Genomic DNA, 15,203 nt, shown 5'->3' on the forward strand with positions numbered 1-15,203 from the left:
ATGGCAGTGTTTAGCCTTATTCCAAATGCTCTGTAACGGATACAAAGGTATAATTTCACGTGTTTGACACATGATGCTGTCAGTACATGAACATGCTTAATACCTCACATCATGTTCATGAGGGGATCGGTTCATATGTAGCAGGGGGAGAAAAGGCAGCGTGACAAGCGGCTGAAGGGACTCCAGCTGATGTCTTGATCAATATTTGTCATTTCTTGTCACTCCTGTGGCGCTCACAGTGATGAGGCTGTCTGCTGAGGTTTAATGGAGACGGGATTGATACTGCGGCTAAATGATCTGTCTTGGCTCGCGGCTGATTTCATCTCCAAGGTTCATTTTCCAATCCAGGGTCGATCACAGTCGCACACCAAGCGGATTTCTATTACACTCGTCCCCATCCTCACTGCAGTGCTTCCATCTCTGACCAGAATTCATTCAAATAACACAGCAATAATGTGAATATAGCCTCAAAAGGTTTAGAGATTAGACTTTGTATTGGTATAATCCACATCTGGGCCCTGCAGCAGACTATTCTTACTGTTATCAATCTGATTACAATCTGACTACAACATGTAAATGGAGATGGTAATTAAGGATATTCTGCTCAAAACATTCACTTTAATACATCTTAAAGTGAGGTCTTGTATTTGTTTAGCTCTCCTACTTGTGTTCTGTTGGCTGTAGTGACTTTGCAGATTCAGATTTTGCAGTCAACATGATGTAACTGTTGTTTGTTGACAGGTTAAAGTCTAGTATGTCTAAAATATTTTTGTTACAGGGAATCTGATGATGCTATCTTTTATTTTGGGGGATTTTGATTTTTTCATAGCATTCCTTACTTTGAGTATAGTGAGCACTTAAACTGTGAACTTGTTTACTTCAGTAAAACCTTGTTATGACCCAGCAATCGATCAAAGTGTGAAACGAATGAGATCAAATTCTGTCTTTATTGCTTATTATATTGCTCATTTATTACTTATTATATTTCCTTTCCCTTTCCTATAAAAACCCAAGTTCCTGACCTGTACGTCCCTGAGTAACCTTCACTGTCACGCCGCCTCTCTGCCCACCTAGAATCCTCTCTGACACTTCCAATAAGACACACAGTTTTATCTCCCGAAGTTGGACTTGACCGCTCCATCCCAGAAAGATTGATGACATGTGGCACAACACCAGCGTCCACAGCCGCCTCGCTCCAGCCTTCACAGCTCCACACTCTCATCAGGCCATCTGTGGAGGCAGGCCCATGCCAACTCCACTCATCTGGGCGGACACAAACTGTCTCTGTTTACTGTAATGATACCTTGCAGTTCTTCATCTCTACCTCCCTCTTGATATTTCTTATTTTTAAAATAAATGCCACCATCCCCCCACGCCTCCATCCTGCCAGCTACTCGGGTTGCAATTAAAACCCCAACGCATCTCCCCGTGTCTTATCTCAGAGCTGCACTGGATGTTTCTGCTGGCACGAGACAACAGTTTCAAGAGAGGGAGAGAGAGAGAGAGAGAGAGAGAGAGAGTGAGAGAGAGAGAGAGAGAGAGAGAGAGAGAGAGAGAGAGAGAGAGAGAGAGTGAGAGAGAAACACGTCCAGTCTGTGCTTATCACAAGGGGACAAACATGAAAAGCTCGACGGCGCTCCCTTGTTGCTCAAGAGTGATAAGTCGAGCCAAAAGATGAGGCTGTGAGGTTCTTATCAGCCCAGAGTGCATCCTGGCAAATGCCTCCACTAGTATGAGAGATGGAGACAGAGAGAGAGAGAGAGAGAGAGAGAGAGAGAGAGAGAGAGAAAGAGAGAGAGAGAGAGAGAGAGAGACATGTTGTTGTGTGACAAAAGCTGTGAGGGCAGATAAGCGTGTACGTATGTTTGAAATGCCTCCAAGGCGGTCTCATGGGAAATTGGGAGGGACAGAGACACAGAAATGGAGGCGGGTCTTCAGAAGATGGACGCTGTCACCTGGGTGTGTTTGGTGTTGGTGGAGATAAAAGTGTAAATACTGTGCGGCTGTTAATAGAGGTTCTCATTCGTACAGCAGATGAGGAGTCATAATGTGTTTTTCTGTGTGTGTGTGTGTGTGTGTGTGTGTGTGTGTGTGTGTGTGATATGCAGACTCATAATCTCTGCTTCCACCTATACACCACCACTATGTTTACAGTAAATAGAGCAAAAATGTCTCCAAAGTGGAAAATGGCTCTGCAGGCAGTAAACAAACAAACCCTGAACTTCTTGGTTTTGCTGTGGTAGAAACAATTTCTCCCTGTGAACATTCATCAAAGATTTTTTTAATCCCTTTTATAAACCCAGTTCTTTGAAAACGTAATAAGAAAAAAATCTTCAGAAAGTTTCCAGAAGGCAACATTAATCCAAACACACACATCATTTGTTCTCCCTGTGGAATGTTAGCGCTCTTTGTCACACTTTCTCGGCTTTAATTCAAACTGTTAGAAGTATAAGAGGCAGAGATGTCGATCCGGATCCTTCCTTTGACCCAGAAAGTGTCCCTGGAATAATGAAATATAGATTAAATTTCATGCCAGCGATGAAAATGGCTTCTAGATGAGCGTCAGACATCTAAGGGTCTCTACTCTCACAGATGAACTGTGTCGCTTTACAGTTTAAAGGCTGAGAGAACCAAGAAGAGAAATGTCCTTGGAAACTCCCTCATAGATGTGACGAGTGGCTCACAGGCGTCTGAAGGATTCTGCGCTCGCTCACTCTTTTTAAATATTGTAAAGCGCACAAATCGGATCTCTGTGTGTGAAGGTAACGGCGCAATGTGAAGATGTTGTTTATGCGGCCGTTGTCGTGGGCAGCCGGTGGTGACAGGTGCTTCATCAGGGCGGCGATAGGAATCTGAAAACGCCTCTCAGTGGTATGAACAGTGCAGAGCATCATGGCCCCTTATTAATGGAGCTCTCAGCTCTAATGTCTTTCTGTGTTTCCACTCCCTCTCGGCTGCTTATTCCATTTTGTTTCCACTCGTTTATCATTGTTTCCATCTAGATTTGTTCCCGATCCATTTATATTGCTCAGTTATTGTGCTGACGGGTCGGCCAGCAACTTTGTCAGACTTTTGGTGATATTTTAGAAAAGAAAAGCTTTAATTTAGAATCACAGTGCAGGCAGATAATCAATCTTTGATATCTACAGCAGATTACGAAATCCACCACAGGCCTGATATGAGTCTTGTTTGAATAATACAAGTCCGATGATTGAACCTTGTATTCTGATTGGCCGACTGGATTCACCTGACACATAAATGTTGTATTTCTTCCCAGACAACAATGTAGTTGATGTGATACACAAGGAACGACCCATAATACTTACAGAACCATTAAATCAGTCCCCACCATCACGACCACAGAGGATGTGAAAGAATCCACCTAGTAACACCATAGCAACCGTGCCAGACGTACTTAAGGTTCAAGTAGTAACCTGCACTTGTAAATCAAAAGTGAAAGATGTTATTGATTTGTGAGAAAACATCCTGTTCTGGTTGGATTTTGAAGAAGGAAAACCTGATGTGCACTGGGGAAGGGAGAGAGAGAGAGAAAGGTGAGCTGGTCCACCTTAAATATGGGTCCACCTTAAAGCTTGATTAGGTATAAATAGGCCCCAGGTGTGCCGTGCTGCCCTCTCCCCCCTGCAGAAGTAGGCCAAGCTGTGTGTTAGTTTGTCCAGACTCTGCTGTTCTGCCTGAATACGTGGAGACTCGCTACGCGTCAGGTTTTTACCGCTGAGCGGACAGAAAGGAAGCGGCGCCGTCCTTACCCAGAGTTCCTTTTGGCCGGCGACGCTGACTGCTGTTTCACCCTTCAGAGTCCCCAGCTTTACCAGGTCAGCTGAGGTCTTTGTTATGCACCAGAACCTTTGGGGGCTTTTTGGGTGTTTTGTCACAGTGAACACACGCCAGACACACACACACCCACACACACAGTTGATAGTTCTCAGTCCTTGATGAGCTTTCCCACTAATTGTCCCCCTGCTTCAATGTATCTCATCCTTATCCACCACCAGATTTCTGATATCTGCTGCTCTTTCATTGGCGGCGCTTACGTGCACACTGAGCTCACACACCGAACCAAGATGTTTACGTGAGATGTGTTCCTAACATGTCCAGTTATAGTCTTGTTGACATGCAGACGGCTAAGCCTCTCCCCTCCCCCACACTCTAATTCCCCACTGAAGTGTTCGTACCCCTCAGGTTATTTTCTCATGTTTGCATCCTGATAATCCATGATATCTGCAGTGTTTCTTCATGTGTATGCTGGACATCATCCCCACCCATGTGGAGTAAGAAAGTGCCAGAAATGATAAGAAAAAGAGCAACATGGTCCACCTCTTTATCTGGACTAAGCTTAGCCTGATTAAGCTCTATTGCATCCATACATCATCATATACGTCTGATTAATGCTCTTAGCCTGATGTTGACCTGCTGTGGTTGTAAACGTAGCTGTTGTCCTTTCACTTTAAAGCTCATCCAGGTTAATAGATTAGATGAATGCATCAGGAGTAAAGAGAGCAATGTATTTAGTTAAGCAAAGATATTCATAGTTAAGTACTTGAGTAAATGTACTCTGCACTCATTTTCCCGTATTAGTAACATGAAACAAAGTATTTGCACAAATCCAGATCCAACCTGCAGTCTGCTGGTAGCTGATTCCTCATGTGGGTGTGAATGACTAATATAATCAGTTTGCTTCTGGTGGTCTGAGCTATGGATGCTGTGAGTGAGTGAGTGTGTGTGAGTGAGTGAGTGTGTGTGTGAGAGTTAGCACAGGCGTGGGTGAAGCTTCCTATCTGCAGGGGGAGAGAAAACACATGCAGGCGCCGCACTCTCTCTCCGAGTGAGCCACTTCAGCGGCCCGCACAGCTCCCATTGATGAGAGCGCCACTCTCACTCTCGCCCCCATCTCCTCCCCGCTCAGCCTTTTCATGCATTACGGACCGCGATGCTCCTCGGAGGAGAAACGGCAGAGGTCAGGGCTGTGTGTGTGTGTGTGTTTCCACTTGTTGCTCCTCGGGATCGATATGTGATCAGTGTAAAATCTTTCAGTTCCCCCTCGTGCTCATTAGTCACTCGTGAGGCGTTTGAGGAACACGACACACCTGATCGTCCTGGCCAATTCCTCAAACAGAATAAAGTGCTGCTTCTATTTTTGTTCTGACATCCTGGCTCGAGTGCGGGCGCATTGTTCCTGATGCGCTCAGCACTCTGGCAGCTAAAGTCACCTCCAGGCGAGACACTGAGTGATGCCAAAGACAGTGAACGCCACGGCGGTTACACTGCAGCCTCATGTCTGCCAGAGCAAAGTCAATACAAGGCGCTGTGGACAACAATGTGCAGTGACAGGCTTCTGGAGCTCACACAAGAAATAACAGCATGTGCTACATAGGGATGGGTGGTTCAATATTCATGCCAGATGTATTTATTGACTAAGTTTACTGTACATTAATACAAATAAACCTTTTGAGTATCAATTTAGGATCGACTCCTCTTGAATTTCCAGTATTAACAATCACATAAAAGCCCAAGTTCAGGCAGTTTAAAGTCATTTACAGTGAGGACATCACACTATTTTCAACAGTTATGACAAACGTAACATAGATGTGCAACGGAAGTGACGGGTGACGTAGGTAGTTCTGTTCTGCTATGAGCTTTTTCTTCTTTTTCTGTTTTTAAATCTAACACGAAACATTGTGGAAGAGCAGTCAGTGTTTTGCAGCAGCGTCCTTGGTGGGAGTATAGAAACACAGATTCAGTCCAGATCAATATGCCATCCCTGTCAGGACTCCATCCATAAACAAGTCTTGTCTTTCTCATCTCGCTCACTCCTCTGATCCGGTCTCCTCTCGGCTCACAGGCTCACCTCCAGGATGACTTTGTGGAGGGGATTTGTCCAAATATCCTCCCACGTCTCTCTCCTGTCTAGCGCTCCTTTTTCTCTCAGGTCCCGTTGCTATACGTGTCCCGGCTTGGACAGGTAGGCTATGAGGGCCACAACCACCCCCACGTACATCCCTGTTCCCACAGTAATGGACAGAGCAGCCAGGAAAAGGGCTCTTCTGGAGCTCATTCCGGCTCTGGAGAAGTCCCCCTTAGCGACGGCCTTGCCAGTCTGACAAAACAAAGCAGAGAGAGAGCAATGAGCCGGTGTTACTCATCAGCGGCGAGTGTATGAGTAGGTGTTAAGCCACGGTAAAAAAGAGAGAAAACAAGAAATGCTCTCAGGGAGCCATTAGTTACCATGGCAATTAGGTCATTATCCCTCTGACAGTGACAAATGTGTTGTTTGGCTGTTGTTGGTTTCCTCTCAAAAAAAATGATGCGAGGCTTTAATCTATTTATTCTTCTGACAAATTATACCGGCTGTAATGCAGTGTAATTGTCTGCAGAATGATTTTGGAAGATATAAAGATGAAGACCCCACATGATGATAGCAGGGACGGGCCTGAGCCTCACATGGAGCCTCCAGGAACACACACAGTACACACACACACAGGTGCAGCCGTGTTATGGTGCTGAATGTACTCTGAAGAGAAGTACAGGAAGTAAAGACATGCATGCACAGGATACAGAGTACTGCCTGGTACTCGCTCTGAGTAAATGGATGTTACAATTGAATAATCTCGGTCTGTTTCTCTGAGTTTGCCGACGTCCATTTATGCTGATCCAATTAGAATCAAAGTTTCAGTGGGCTTGTAAATGTACTCTGTGATATGAGACCAAGCTCCAAAGAAACTGGATACTTTCCTGTTTCTCCTTTGCTATCTAAAGTTAAAGGGACTCTGCAGAGCGATTTTAGTCTTGAGAGCTAAATCTGTAATCTAGCAAAACCCAAGAGGAGGATAAAGAAGACGTTAGTGTCGAACTCTGACCACTGGGAAGTTAGCTTAAGCTTTAGCTGCTTTAGCTGCTCTGTTCAGGGCAAAGGAAAAGGTTTGGGCCGCCAGAGCTGCACAGAAATAAATAAAGAACTTGCTGAATGGAAATTTAATTGCTGCTGGGACTCAGAAACAAAGTCATGAGGTTTCAAGCACACAACAACCAACGGCTGTCATGCATTAGAGGACTGATGTAAATGTAGCGCAGCGTTTGTACCGAATCATGAATGGAATATAATGAACCAGGGGCCAAACCTGCTGCACTTAAGCAGTCAGTCACCTGAAACAATTTCAAGAGGGTCACAGGGTGGAAAATAGGGCTGTGGTAGCTGCTAATGTGTTGCGCTCACTGACCTTAGATAGAAAGCTGCATAATGAGTAAACGACAGGCTGGGTGGTCTCCGGGCCTTTTTACCTTGTGAGAGTAGTAGAAGGCAACGATACCCAAGGGCCAGAAGCAGCAGAGCATGGAGAAGATGGCTAAGCCCAGGTAGTCCCGAGGGGGCAGCACGATGAAGTTGTCCTCGCTCTCGCTGTCACTAGAGCTGTCACTCTGGAAGACGATGGGTTGATGAAGAGAAATGTCATGTTAGAGAAGGCGTCTGTGTCGCCGCGTAGAAGCGTTTTGGTGGAAGCTGAGCTGTTGCATGCACTTATTGAGACAGAATGATCCGGGAAGATGACCTGGAGGACAAATATGTTTACTTAGTGGGGCGTACTTTATTTTCAGGGCTGTTCAGTGTGACAGCTCGCATCACCCCCCCACCCCACACACACACACTCAAGGCTGCCAATCTGCCCTTGTTCCACCAGCACCCAGGACAGGATGTGCTTAGCCAGCCAGAGAGGATTTGGTACCTCTGTCAACAGTCATGAACGGCCTGACAGATAACACAGGATTAACGGATTGTTCCATCATTGGGGAGGTGACAGGGGAAACGGCGAGAAGACAGTGTCATTTATGTGGTAAATTGCTTCCACGCCATGAGAGACCTCCAACATCCCTCACACCACTCGCCCCCGGCACACCCGGGATTTCCAAGTGTTCAACAGGCTTGTTTTCCCCCCGAACTGAGCCTTGATAGTCGATCCCGGCTGAGCGGTCCACTTAATGATGTACTGAACGATACAGTCCAATGCCGCTCGGGCCGACCTGACAGCGAAGACGCCGCATCATGCGCGACCTTTATCCGAGGACACGGCCGCGCCTCTGTCAGCTGTCCCGCAGACTGTTTGTCTAAATAAAGAGCCCGGCAACCCGGCAGGATTCATTTGTTAGGCTTGTTGCCCACGGGGATCAATCAAAGCGAGGGGGAGAGGGAGGCGCAAAATAGAAATCGATATGTAAGGCAGGAACAGAATCAGCCATTATATGGGTAATTAAAGATCAGTCAGGGAGGTGGCCCAAAGACAAAGGGGTTGTAAAAATAGCTTTATGGCCGCACACAAGCCAAACTGTCAGGCATATTGTGTGCAGTGTCTCACAGCTTCCAATCTGATCTGCATTTACCAAACCACATTGCATCGCATTTAATGAAATCATCCCCTGTGCTATTTTGGGAGAGGCTCTGAGTCAGGGGGGGGTGGGGAGGGGCAGTGCAGTGCTGTACTACCCCAACTGTTCCTCAACAGGTTCCCGTGCCAAGCAGAGATTATACAGGCCTCTGTTATCTGCTTTATGAACACTGTCCACCTGGACAGCCGAGTGTGATCCATCACAACAGCAGCTGGTCATAACTGCATAATCTGACATCACATGAATAAACCATCGGACACATACAGCAGTAATGTCTTTTTATCTTTGTAGCAAAGGCTGATAACAAATCTGAGTGGCTGCTGCATTCAATTTAACCGACAGCCCGTCTGACGCGTAGTCTGGCCGGATCTGGACAGGTTCCCGGTCTGTTTGGTGGCCACTATGACGGATGGGAGTCCAAAAAGGCACCGTGCCCTTAACTACCCTGTCACAGCTCTCAGAGGGCTTGTTAGAGTCTGGAAGGGACAGTGTGCACACAAAGACCCCGAGACCCTGTCAGCAGGAGCCAATGGCATCACAGCGCAGTCCCGCAGCCAAATGAAGAGCGGCGAGAAAGCATTGGTATTCTCTGTCACATGTCAAATGTCTGCTGACAAGGAGCGATAGTGGAAGTGGTAACACTGTGATCTGAGAATGTGTAGACGAGCCAAAATCCTCCACAGGCGGAGAGAGACTCCAGCTTTGCAGGTTCCAGACAATCTCTCTCTCCCTCTCATGTTTAGATTAAAAGTCCTCTAAATCTTTGGCTCCCTGCAGCAAACAGCTTCTATGCACCAGCAAACATCTGGCACAAACACCAGCCAAGTGGAATATACACCTACACACACACACAAACCTGCATATTTCTGTGTGTTTCTCCTCTGAACGCTGAAGAGGAGGAAAACTGGAGAAAAGCAGATGCCGAGCAAGAAAACGCCTCTTATATTGCAACAGGGAAAGCCGGTGTAATCACTGCAGTGCTCATCAGATTCATTTGCTCTTTGGATTAAAGTGGAATAACCGGAGGTCTTGGCTCACCTGCTCCCTGGGGCCGCGCTCCAGCAGAGCCTCCGCTTAATACGCTCAAAGGAGGGAATTACTTATGGCACTAATAGCCGGCGCTGCCACGTCTCTATCCGTCTGCTGGACCTCCGAGTGACAAGAGGGAGCCCGATCAGCCGCACAGCCGGGGCAGCCATCTTTCCCTCAGAGCTCCGGATCTCTCCCAAGCTTCCCACCGTCACATTAGATTTCTTACCAACTCCAGACAAGATTAGCAATTTGCTGTCATGCGTCTTTTTTGCGTAGTGCAAGTGGAATAATGGCCTGGATAAGATAACATCAGACGTGTCATTTTTTTGTTTCAAATGCAATTATAAAACAAAAGAGTACAATTACCCCCCCCCCCCCCCCCCCCCCGCACCGGATTGGAGAGACTGCGGGTAAATTGACCCTTTAGAGAGCGGAGTGACAAATGAGCATGAATCACGCTGGCAGTCTATTAGGATGGAAGATGAAATAATAAGAATCAGTGTGCGACGTGACTCACATCCTGCTGAAAGATGGTCGTGACAGTTGGGAATGTGGTGGAACGCCTTTTCACTTCAGATAGCCTCAATTTCCTAATTACTCTGCCAATACTGACAAATAGTTCATATTTGCATGGATGTACTCTGGTATGGTTAGGTTAGATTAGATCGGCCTGTATAGCCTCAGGCAGGGATGACAAATATGAAGTACAACAATTTCGGCTCCGGCTCCATATACGCCTGCCAAGAGGGTTATTGATTGGTTGTGTGAAGCACTTTGTGTTACGTTTGGTTTGTATGGGAAGTGCCGTTCAAATAAAGCCTGACTGATTGATGAAGGTTATATTTTCTTCTGAGTCGGTTCCGTTTGTTTGATTTGGTTGTTGGCAAGAATACTGAAAAAGGTTCAGTCCCATTTTCATGAAACTCTGTGACTACTGTAGATCTGGCATCATCCACAGAAGAGCCCATTACATTTAGTGAAAGGTTCCTTTAGTGTTGTGAAATAAGGTGTTCAACCAAACCTTCAGTAAAGTAAAGAATCACTACGACATCACATCCTATGTTAAATAAGGCAGTTCAGGGTCTATGTGTCGTGTGCACGCTGCGACCTCTGACCTCATACTCTGGACCCGGCTCCTGCTCCTCTTCCACCTCGTACGACACCGTCTGGATCTTTGCGTCCTTCTCCGCCTGCGTGCCGTTGTCTCCGCCGTTATCTGCGGACACGCCGTCCGCTGCAGCGTCCTTGCCCTCGGTGAAGGTGGTCTCAAAGCTCTCGCTCTTGGAGTCCTTGCTGTGAAGGCTGACGTCGTCCTTGTACAGGATGAAGTTCGGCCTGTAGAAGGCCTCCACTGCCAGATGCAGGGAGGTGGCGTCCAGGAACTGCTGAGTCTTATGCTTGCCGTTATTCCCAGTGTAGTAGTAGCCGATGAGGCTGTCGTGGTACGGCTGGGCCGGGTAGTCGCACTGGTAGCCCTGGTAGTCGTTGTGGACGGCGTGTCTGCTGGTCTTGTCGAGCAGCGGGTTCTGGAGTTCACTCAGGCTCTCCATGATGAGGGGGGAAGGTTCAAACGTCTGAGTCCAACAAAGAAACAGCAGCTGAAGGAACACAGTCGGAGTAGATTAATGAAATGTAGACTGAGTAGTAACGAGTATTTCAATTAAATCAAAGTAGACTTTTGGGAAAAGTAAATCTTGCAGTCTGACTCAGCATAAGGTAATTATGTGCGTCTATGAGTAAGAAGGATCCGGCGTGGGGGAATATCTCATCTTGTTTGCCGATCAGCATTCCGCTCACAATCCTCTCACCAGCCTGAGCCATAAACCTCCATCTGCTGTATGTTCAACAGTTGCGTGTCGCAGCTCAGCGTCCACGTCGACGCAACAAATCTTCAACATGTCCAGGCCCAAATTCAGAACCGCCGGCAGATGTTTGTGTGATTTGTTTTCCGATGCACTGATTATGCTCAGATTGAGTCCCGGCCGTGTTACTGAAGAGCATCAGAAGGAAATGAGGGTCGGATTTCAAAATAATAAATAAATAGAGAGAGAGAGAGAGAGAGAAAACAACAGATCCTTATGTCTGTACGCGGTCGATCTTTATCATCTAACAGGCAGATATGCTCCATCTAATGAGTCTTTGGTCGCCATCATATTGATGAAATAAGATCCAGTGAGGCTGCATTGTGTTTTGGAAAGTATCAATTCAGTCATTTTCATGCTTTTTGGCTGAACGAGCCTTAGTGAGGAAAAGAGCCACCGGGGAGAAACACACAGAACAATTTACTGTTTTTATACAGATTCCAAAAAAATAAAACAAAAAGAGAAGGTGGCACTGGATTTATTGAGATATAAAGAATTAGACACATTCATACAGAGAGGGAGGGGAGGAGGGGGTAGACAGGAGCTCCACCAGCCTGTAAATCACACAACAACACAACACAACACAACACAACACAGCTTCACTCTGGCACGATTTCACCATAAACTTGAAGCCTCACAAATCTGAGCTAAAACTGTTTTGTTTTTCTCCCCCAGCGCCATTGTACAATTGTTTCTGGCCTCTTTGACCCTTCAGAATAAAAGCTCCTGCAGCATCACAACATGCATCGGTGTTCAAAGATTGAATTGAAGAATGATGATGACCATGAGCCCAGTGCCTTCATGAATCTGACACACACACACACACACACACACACACACACACACACACACACAATCACACAATCATCCACTGTGCCCCGCCTCTATCTCTTCTTCTATTCTCACAGCGCAGATAACAGAGAATTCCATTACACACTACATTAGACAACAAAAACCAGCATCCGCGCAGCCACTAATAATTAATTTGACACGTGAAGGAGCCACTTCGCACATACGTGAGTGGATGGACTCAACAATTATTCATGACTACGAACCAACTCTTGGTTCCATCTCCATCTCCTCTTCTCTTCTGTTTACTCCCTCACGCTCTCTCTCTCTCTCTGTCCCTCTTTCTCTCTCTCTCTCTCTCTCTCTCTCTCTCTCTCTCTCTCTCTCTCTCTCTCTCTCTCTCTCTCTCTCTCTCTCTCTCTCTCTCTCTCACACACACACACACATCACATCGAATACATCTGGAATATATCTCACCTTCATTTATTCATAATTCATTCCAAACGTCTTCATCGCGTTCCACTTTCCCCTGACGCACGAATCTCATATTTATCTATCTATTGAAATACTAATAATATACGCATAAATATACCTTACATCCTTATAATATTCCATAACTTGACGGGATATGATAGCGCCAAACACACACACACGCACGCACACAAACACATCGTCTGCATCTTGCATCTTACCTGTGGTATCGAATCCCCCCGCAGGTTTCAGCATCGTTCGATGGAGTCAGTCGCGCCGCACCTTCACTCCACTTCACATCATCATCAGTTTGGCTGAAGTGCCGGTGAAGCAAACGGACCCTCCGCGGGTATGAAGTAGTTTTATTCCGTGTGTGTGAGCGGAGCCGCAGCTCTGCCCGCCATGGCCCCGCTGCGTCTGACAGGTAAAGCTTTACGCGCAGATCTCACCCCGAGCTCCGGCTGGATTGGGCTGCGGTGCGGGATGCGAGCCGATCTGTCATGTCCCAACTCCCGCTGCCTCCTCCTCCTTCTCCTTCCTCCTCTTCTTCTTTATCTTTCTCTTGCTGGGCGTCTTCCTCCGTCCCAGAGAGTCTAAACGCGCTGACTGGGCTTCACCGCCCCCCTGTCGTGCGTAATGTTGCCTAGTTGCATAAGCGCAAAGTCCTCAGAGGAGAAGGAGGTGGGTCGTTCGGAGCTCCAGCATGAGCCAGCATTCCTCTTCTTCTCCCTCCGCCAACAAGTTTCTCTCCTGAACTGTTATTGCGCCACTTGCGTGTTTGTTGTCTGCTTCTAATTGTGTTGTTCCGCCCACACAACTTCACAGCTCCGTTTGCGTTTAACTCCTGTGTTTGCTGCAGATAATCACAGCTTAACTGTTTATTTCCGACCAAGGTGACAACTTCTCCCTACAAATAGCTCATGAATAAGCCAATATGGAATTCATTGCATTTATATTTGATGAATATTTCAAACGAACCCCATGCATTTATCATGAGCCTGCCAATTAGTTTGTGCTTTTAACCTCCCACCCTCTGAGCTGCTTATGATTTCATGCCACAGTTTATCATTGTAAACAACGCATAACATTAATACAGATGTGTTCCCTATGCAGGCCGAGGGGTGAACACATTACTGAGTTTTAATTCAGTTTAAAATTCAGTCGATTCATAGAGCATACCTCTGCCAAGACCGAGAAGTACATCTTCCAATTATCATTTCATTTATTCAGGTGTGCATGCCATGTTTGGTAACAATAGACTGATTCATTCATCAGTTACAGTTGTTTATGAGGAATAAGCCACGCCCCCTCTCAACTTTGGAAGCCAATTGTAGCAAAACGGCAAGAAATATTGAAAAGCAAAGATGCAGCAATTGTCCGGCTCGGTCTAAACATTCTACCTATAGAATGTTGTGACAATTGACCCAAAAATGGTAGGAAGAGTGGAGAAGACGTGGTGACAACAGCGCCCCCGTCAGGCTGAGTGGTGCCTAAATGTAACGGCCTCCTCCCTGGATCGTGACCAAATCCGTCGATTAGCTTTTTGCAATATCCTGCTCGGTGACAGACACGACTGACAAACAAACAAAACCTCTATTGGCAGCCGAAATCCCATCCACATATGTGACAAAAGCAAACACACGGCAACAACGCACATCCGTCATCCGATTGTGATCTACGTGCGACTGTGCACACAGATCTTATTCGGGGAGAAGCTCTCTGCTCCTCTGGCTCATAAAAGTGTCTGGAGTTAATAATGTGCAGGCCCGGGCTCTGTCACTTTCACTGGGAGATGCATTAAGGTGCTGATGGACACTTTATGGGAGAAACATGGGCTTGCATTTATAAGGCGTGACCCACATGAGCTGCATCTCTTCCCCCGAACACGCAGTCACCTTGCGTCGGCATGTGCGGGGCAATGTGGCGTAACGGCCCCGCGTGTCGTCGCCGTGATGGATACCGCTCCCTCAGGAGAGGAGTGTATTAGGAGAGGGCACCGGGAGAGGAAAAGTAACAATTTATTCTCTTCCGCCATGTCACCGTCTGTCTTTCTTACTGTCTCTCTCACTTCAGCCTTCATTGCAGAATTTGGAGTGCCGGCTACCAGGGTGGCTCTCTGCAGCCAAACTCCCTCCAGATCAAAGATGGCGCGGAGGTTAAGAGGAAGCCGGATCTCTGTCTCTCTCTCTTTCTCTCTGGGCCGAGCTTTTTCCAGCTTTCCCTGGACGGTCGGTGAATATTCATGCTCCTCTCCATGCTCCTTTCTTCTGCTCCATTTTCCTTCTATATTTAGGCGCCGTGTCTCTACTTAGCAGACGCTCCATTCATCAAGCATCTTTTTTATTTATTTTTTTGTAATTTCGTGAACAATAAGATGATTAGAGGCAGAGCTGCATGTGTACCGGCTGCATGCTGCCCGTTTACAGCCTCTGTGTGTCGACTCACCTCAACCTCTGTTTGATATCAGGACAGACTCACTTTGCCACCAGGAACTTTCCTAAGGCCCATTAAGCAGCTGTAATCACTTAAAGACTTTTGGGAATTAGCCTAATCCGATTTCCAGAGAAAGTATCAGACCATTTAATTTGATCTGCTATTGTTAAGAAAAAAAAGGGTGGGTGTGTGTGGGTGTGTGCTAAGCAGCTTTTC

General features: G+C 46.6%; 1 protein-coding gene across 1 annotated transcript; it reads right to left on the bottom strand.

Annotated features, from left to right (window-relative positions):
- Positions 1 to 5,406: 5,406 nt before the first annotated feature.
- LOC143009643 (synapse differentiation-inducing gene protein 1-like) lies at positions 5,407 to 13,275 on the bottom strand. The gene is made up of 4 exons (XM_076161697.1): positions 12,776 to 13,275; positions 10,548 to 11,030; positions 7,300 to 7,437; positions 5,407 to 6,118 (listed from the first exon to the last, which is right to left on the bottom strand). Exons 2-4 carry the CDS (start codon positions 10,980 to 10,982, stop codon positions 5,960 to 5,962), a joined length of 732 nt encoding a protein of 243 aa, XP_076017812.1. The 5' UTR covers positions 10,983 to 11,030; positions 12,776 to 13,275; the 3' UTR covers positions 5,407 to 5,959.
- Positions 13,276 to 15,203: the final 1,928 nt, after the last annotated feature.

Source organism: Genypterus blacodes, unplaced genomic scaffold, assembly GCF_046128005.1.
Source record: "Genypterus blacodes isolate CSIRO-AG114 ecotype Tasmania unplaced genomic scaffold, CSIRO-AGI_Gbla_v1 ptg000112l_1, whole genome shotgun sequence".
Classification (NCBI taxonomy): Eukaryota; Metazoa; Chordata; class Actinopteri; order Ophidiiformes; family Ophidiidae; genus Genypterus; species Genypterus blacodes.

What these genes read in the sequence shown, in the direction of transcription:
- LOC143009643 (XM_076161697.1), bottom strand. Translation starts at nt 10,982, where the DNA reads ATGGAGAGCCTGAGTGAACTCCAGAACCCGCTGCTCGACAAGACCAGC. An exon ending in AGCCGGGTCCAGAGTATGAG is followed by an intron (nt 7,438 to 10,547) that starts GTCAGAGGTCGC and finishes ATCGTCTTCCAG; the next exon opens with AGTGACAGCTCTAGTGACAG. An exon ending in CCTTCTACTACTCTCACAAG is followed by an intron (nt 6,119 to 7,299) that starts GTAAAAAGGCCC and finishes TTGTTTTGTCAG; the next exon opens with ACTGGCAAGGCCGTCGCTAA.